This window comes from Electrophorus electricus, chromosome 7 (genome assembly GCF_013358815.1).
Source record: "Electrophorus electricus isolate fEleEle1 chromosome 7, fEleEle1.pri, whole genome shotgun sequence".
Taxonomy (NCBI): Eukaryota; Metazoa; Chordata; class Actinopteri; order Gymnotiformes; family Gymnotidae; genus Electrophorus; species Electrophorus electricus.
In genome coordinates this window covers 5,016,351-5,022,241 of record NC_049541.1, presented here as the reverse complement: position 1 = coordinate 5,022,241, position 5,891 = coordinate 5,016,351, and the positions used below count along the sequence as shown (strand labels likewise).

General features: G+C 44.9%; 1 protein-coding gene across 8 annotated transcripts in view; it reads right to left on the bottom strand.

Moving 5' to 3' along the window:
* Positions 1-1,334: 1,334 nt before the first annotated feature.
* Positions 1,335-5,891, bottom strand: part of svilb (supervillin b) — a 40,741-nt gene continuing 36,184 nt past the window's right edge. For 7 of the 8 annotated variants that reach the window (XM_027025053.2, XM_035528751.1, XM_027025046.2 and 4 more), the window contains 10 exons: positions 5,813-5,891; positions 5,514-5,668; positions 5,243-5,348; positions 4,824-5,031; positions 4,552-4,685; positions 4,299-4,454; positions 3,951-4,094; positions 3,724-3,845; positions 3,374-3,529; positions 1,335-2,391 (listed from right to left, as the gene is read on the bottom strand). The exon at positions 5,813-5,891 is cut by the window's right edge and continues 219 nt beyond it. In XM_027025053.2, the coding sequence (XP_026880854.2) occupies positions 2,305-2,391; positions 3,374-3,529; positions 3,724-3,845; positions 3,951-4,094; positions 4,299-4,454; positions 4,552-4,685; positions 4,824-5,031; positions 5,243-5,348; positions 5,514-5,668; positions 5,813-5,891 (1,347 nt within the window). In that variant the 3' untranslated portion in view covers positions 1,335-2,304. Of the gene's footprint in view, positions 2,392-3,227; positions 3,254-3,373; positions 3,530-3,723; positions 3,846-3,950; positions 4,095-4,298; positions 4,455-4,551; positions 4,686-4,823; positions 5,032-5,242; positions 5,349-5,513; positions 5,669-5,812 lie in introns of all 8 variants that reach the window. The other variant, XM_027025049.2, reaches the window with a different exon arrangement.

Genomic DNA, 5,891 nt, shown 5'->3' with positions numbered 1-5,891 from the left:
CTTCTTGCTTGTTGCACATTGGTAACTACTGCTGCTAGAATACTGTACTAAATCAGTACTGTATTCTGAACTGTTTCTGGTGACTGCTGTTCAGTATAGCATGTCACTGACTCATATGCACAAACCTACTTTACATATTCCCAGTACTGTACTGGTCAAAATAATGCACTGTCTGTTCATTGTGTATTGGTCCTGTCCTGTATTTATTGTATGGTATTATTGCACTGTATTGTATTGTTTGCACTCGTGTAGTGTGTTGGCTGTTGCACTAGTTTTGTGTTGCACCATGGTCCTCGAGGAACATTGTTTCGTTTTGCTGTGTACTTGTCTATAGATAAAATTACAATAAAGCCTTTTGAACTTGAACTATTGACAGCATGAGGAGCATGAGACATTGCATCTGAAACACATTAGGACAGAAATTTAATGACATTTAAGTGGTATCCGATGCATTGACCAGGTTTCCATTCAACCCTGATGAACCTGTTCCGGTCCCCCATCCACCACCTCTACTTTTATTCATTCTCTTCTGTTGTGCAGGTTTGGCTGTCCAGTCCATCTGCTCCAGTCCAGGTATTTTCAAAACCCATCCGTTCACCACCGGGAGTTACAAGGAGGACAGTAGAGCAAGTGAAAGGTGACAGTTGTCTATCCCTACTCTGCTTGGCCTTGTGTGTGATCGTTTGGCAAATGACTTGCATAAAGTTAGACTCTGACTAGGACTGGATAATTGATGCCTGTTCTCCACACAAAACACACTTTGTAGATTTGTAATTTGTTTGCACCTCACTGGGATGTGGGGTCGGGCTACCTCTTCTGTTGGGCTATGTTGTTTGTCCTTTTTACTGGGCTAGCTAAGGAAAACTTGGGTGCCTGAATTCATATAATCATAAAAGAATCTAGTGAGCTCTCCCCTAGCTTTTGACTGGTGGATTTTATGAGGGTCTTGTCAGCCCAAACTGAGGAACTCTCCTCAGCTCATAATTGAGGGTTAATTTAGGCTTAGTCTGTAATGGAGGCCTACTTCAAAAAGTCAAACAGATGTGACTAAGTACGATGGGACAGTAGCAAGTTCAGCCTGTGCATGAGGTTCAGTAAGGTTAGCTGGGCATATGAGGTTTGGTAAGCTCATCAACTGAGAAGCAGCTAGTAGCTGAACTCAGGAAGCGCTGCTCACAAGTCATACACTTTGCCATTACAGGTTTTTTTTAACCAATAAAACAGGCAGCTTGATCACACACTCATTCCAAATATATGGAGACAAAGCCAGGAAAAATACATTTTTAAAAAGGAAGAGGTTTTGAGCAACAGTTTAATAACACGACAAGCTGTGGTGAATTTTAAATATGCTTTGTTTTATTACCCATTTCCTTTATCACAAAGAGAAGTCTTTGAAATGCAGACTAAAGTCCATTCTGTATATAAACTGTACACAAAAGCAAGGCACTATTCTGTACATTTACAGTAATTCATTAATTTCATCTCTTTTCTCCTCACGTATCCCATGCGGTCACAAACGAGCACAAGTGATGGCTCCCAGCCATTTAAGGTAGGAGATCGCTATGACAACCAAACCTCATTCACTTCATCCCCAGAAGGAACATACTTAGCATGTGAACTCCAAAAAAAAAAAAAAAAAAAAACAAGATGAACACGAAAAATACAAAAACAAAAAAAAGAATGAAAAGAAAACCAAAATCAAGAGCAACTAACACCATGACAATAGTGTGCACTACATTTCCTACAAAGAACCTTTTTTCTAAATAAGCTACATGTTCAAAGGTTACGAGGCATTCTTTTCAAACAGCAGAACAGCACCATCTTAGCGTGAACTACACAGGACGAAACCGAGGCGCCGTAGTGGATTTTTTGTTTTGTTTGTTTGTTGTTTTTTGTTGGAATCCCTGCCTTTTCTTAAGAAAACATTTAAAACACTTAAACAGACGAGAACAGAGCACTTGGTGGAGAAGACTGCACGGAGCCTTACTGCACAGCACGGGTCACAGAAACAGAACGTCACTAAGCGTTGGACAGGGCTGACGTGAACAAAGGCCGTCGCTTCCCCGGAGTACGACCAACGACCACGTCGTCTTATTACATCAGAGATTGACAATGCGCATCTGCAGGTTACAAAGTGACTTTTTACTTTTTGACATGACCCATCACACCTTTCCCAAAGAGTGCTTGACTGTGCCCAAAGTTGAGTGGTTTCTATGACAACTTGGTCACAGCACCCATGTGAGCACAGAATCGAGGGCGGTGGGCAGATATGGCGTGTGGTGACAGTCACCATGACAACAGGGACTAAAAGAGTCCTTTGGCTTTTTTTAGGTTGACTTGCTTCCACCCTGGCAAGGTCTCATACTCCTCCCTCTTCATCTCCAGGGCTTTCTGAAGAAACACGTACAAAGATTATGAGAATACACAAACACACAGAGGAAGGGGGGAGAGAGAGAAAATGTATATTTGTCCTGATATCTTTTTGAAGCTTCTACAGAAGTGAGACAGTGCTCTGAAGTATTGAAGAGTATCAGTGATGTTTGCATTTTTTTTTGAAGGTCATGTTTATATATCACAGTTCTGGCATGACAGAACAGATAAAATGATGGCTAACTTGGAAATCTATTCGGCCTTAGTAACTTCGGACTAACTAAAGGGAAAGTTTCAACATACATCGACAGACTTTACCATTAAAGACCAATTAGTTATTGTATCTTAAGCTAAGCAAAAGAGACTGTACTTTAAGTACACATTTTGCAACCAAATAAACGAAAATGTTACATTTTATAGAAACATGGCCCAAATACATTTGTATCATTTTACTAATGAACAATTTCCTGACGATGACTAAATCATTGCAGTCACATATAGACTATTTGCTGTAATGAATTTCATTGACCAGCAGATGTCAGTCGTGTCGTTTCAAATCAGTGTGTAACAGTCAGCTCAGTTTCACCATTTAAGAATACCTCGTTTTTGTTCATGACACAAAAAAAAAAAGGTTGAGGGAATAGTCATGCCTGACTGTATAAACATCAAAACATTTAGAGAGCTGAGGGGAGGCAGTGTCAGTGGTGGTCTACCAGCTAAAGCAGTAAAAGGAGAAAAAAAAAAAAAACAAGTGAGGAAGAGTAGAGTGCGAGAAGAGTGAACAGGTTTAATCAGTGTAGAAAGGGCAGAAGATACCACAGTGACTGACATTCCCTTATTTTAAAACATACACTCACCTACACAGAAACCCTTACAAATCAGCCTGGAGTATGAAAAACAAAACAACAGATTCTGTAAATTTATGGATCTTACATAAAGAAATATAGCCTCATGAAAGGTAGCTGGACTAAGGGACACGATTGCAGTTTGGGTGTAGCCTCACCTCAAAGTCCTCGTCTGATAGGTAGACTTCAAGGCGCAGGGGGTCAACACCTTGGGGGAGGGGCCGGCCCTGCAGTGCTTCCAGCGGATAGGTGCTTTGGCAGAGACGAGCCAGAACCTCCTCCACCAGGATGATCTGGTTACACACCTCTGCCTCCTACACACACACACACAAATCCCTTCAGTTTAATCACTAGAAGACATCTACAAACATACACCTTCCCTTTCCATACTATAGTCTAGATTTCCATGCATGCATGTTTATATATATATATATATATATATATATATATGTATGTATATGTGTGTGTGTGTGTGTGTGTACGCACGCACACACATGCACAGTGTCACCTGTTCCGTGATATCAGCGATGTCCTCTCTGTGTTCCCAGCTGGGGAACATGTTGGTAAAAGTGAGAGGCTCCAGACCAGCGTGGATCAGGTACGACTTCTGGGGTTTCTTCTCACTCTTTTCTGAAGGAGAAAGTGAAGACCCGTTCGCATTGCCAGGCTTCCAATATTTCGCCGCAATGGAGCGAGCCCAGTTCCGCCCATTCCGATTCCGCAGCCCCAGCTCACCTCTGCAGTACCGGAGCACAGTTTCCATGGCACACTTCCTGTCAGCATCCCAGCGGATACGGGCCGAGCCCGGGCTGTCCATGTCCTTTGGCCACCAGCCCTGCCATAGGTACACCTCATGATAGTTATCCACCAGGAAGAGTGCTAGAGTGAGAGAGCGAGCAAAAATGAAGAGAGGAGAGAGAAAGAGGCACATTTCAGTCTCCACAGCTTAACTGTTCTGTTCTTTCTGTCCTTCCCAAATTCATACAAGTAGCACTTTCAAGTTGGAGAGTGAGAGAACATGCATGCAGATGAACCTCACTAAACACGTCCACGAGGCATAGTATGGTGTGTTATCATGGCTACCTGGCTGTTGTGCTGAGTACAGGTCTTCCTGTAGGAAGGGCAGTGAGCAGACCAAATCTGGCGTTCGGGATGGGAAGAAATACTCCTGGGCCACGAACTCACCCGAAGAGCTGGTCAGCTGGAACAGGCGCGGCATGAAGTTAAACTTGCCCGGATCTGAAAGAGCAAGGCCAAAAGCACACAGAGCATGAGAGACCAAGTTGCAGGTGAAAAACAGAAATGAGCTGTAGCCCTGGTACGTGAAATTACGTACCTTGAAGCATACAGTCATAAGCCTTGCGATCCTTCCGGCCTAACGCTTCCCAGAATTCCACTGGCTCCGCCCCTTCTTCACACTCGTGAACGGTCACGTTGCAGCTGCTGTGAAGTCCAGCCTCTAGTGGTCGTCTTAAAGAAGCAAAATGGTATCAGGCTGTGATCTTGTTCCTACATTCCAAGATCAAATAAATCCAGGAGCGCTGCCAACTGGCAGCTAGCGTAAAAAACATGCGCACTTAGGATCAACACGGCATCCCCTGAACTCACTGCTCTTTGATCTTGTTGGCGGCGGTGCAGGCCACCTCTCGGGTGCATGCTTGGGTCTTGCAGCCGTGCCACAGGTAGATGAGTGCTTTGTTAACGCTGAGCAGAATCATGGAAGTGCGAGAGCGCAGGCTGCTGCAGTGACACGCCACCTCCAGCAGGTGGCCCTCTTCCGGCATCTCCCCACGCACACAATAGAGGCGCCATTCATCTAGGGGATGGGAGCGGGTGATGGAGAGAGATGGTGCAGTGTTACTCAACACACATACAGATACACACCCCAACAACCTTCACATTTAAACCAGAAGACCAGGTTTTTAAGAACTCCGAGATAGAAACAAGGAATGAAAAACTGCATACTGAGGGTGCAGAAAGTGAAAAACAGAAGGTCACAGATGTAAGTGAGTGAGGTGTGTCCTTACTCTGGATGTTCTCCTCCTCTTCCTCCCTCTTCCCAGAATGCACCATCATTCCTCCACCAAAGCACTGCAAGAAGCACGGCGGCTCCTTCCCCTGCTGCACCGGCACCTGCCAATCAGCACACAGCTTCAAGTTCACCTTCGACCTGCTTTGTCACACAAGACACTGTGGGCAGACCCTCACAAGATCTTTGGGGTTTTAAACAAATTTTGCAGTTATGTTGGCCAGTGTCAAACAGACGGGCTATTTTGAGGATACCCACACCCACCCTACCTGTGCCCCCCTCTCCTCATCCAGCTCAACGGTCATCAGCGCTGAGGTTCCCTTCTCATTCACTGTGGAGTACCTGCCCTGCCAAAAGAAGTAGCAGCACTTCTCCCGGCCAGGGCCTGCACTGCGCACCTGCTCAGGCTTCTGCCTGCTCCCCACTATCCTCGCATGTACACACACACACACACACACACACACACACACACACACACACACACCTGAATCAAAATATCCAACAAATAAATAGGAGCTGAACATCTAAATTGTCTTTAGTGCAGGCGCACACACATGACGATACTCACCAGCCACGCTCACCATGTACTTCCACTTCACCACATAGGCATCGCCCTCGTGGAACTGGCCGATGCTCTGCTTGGGCAG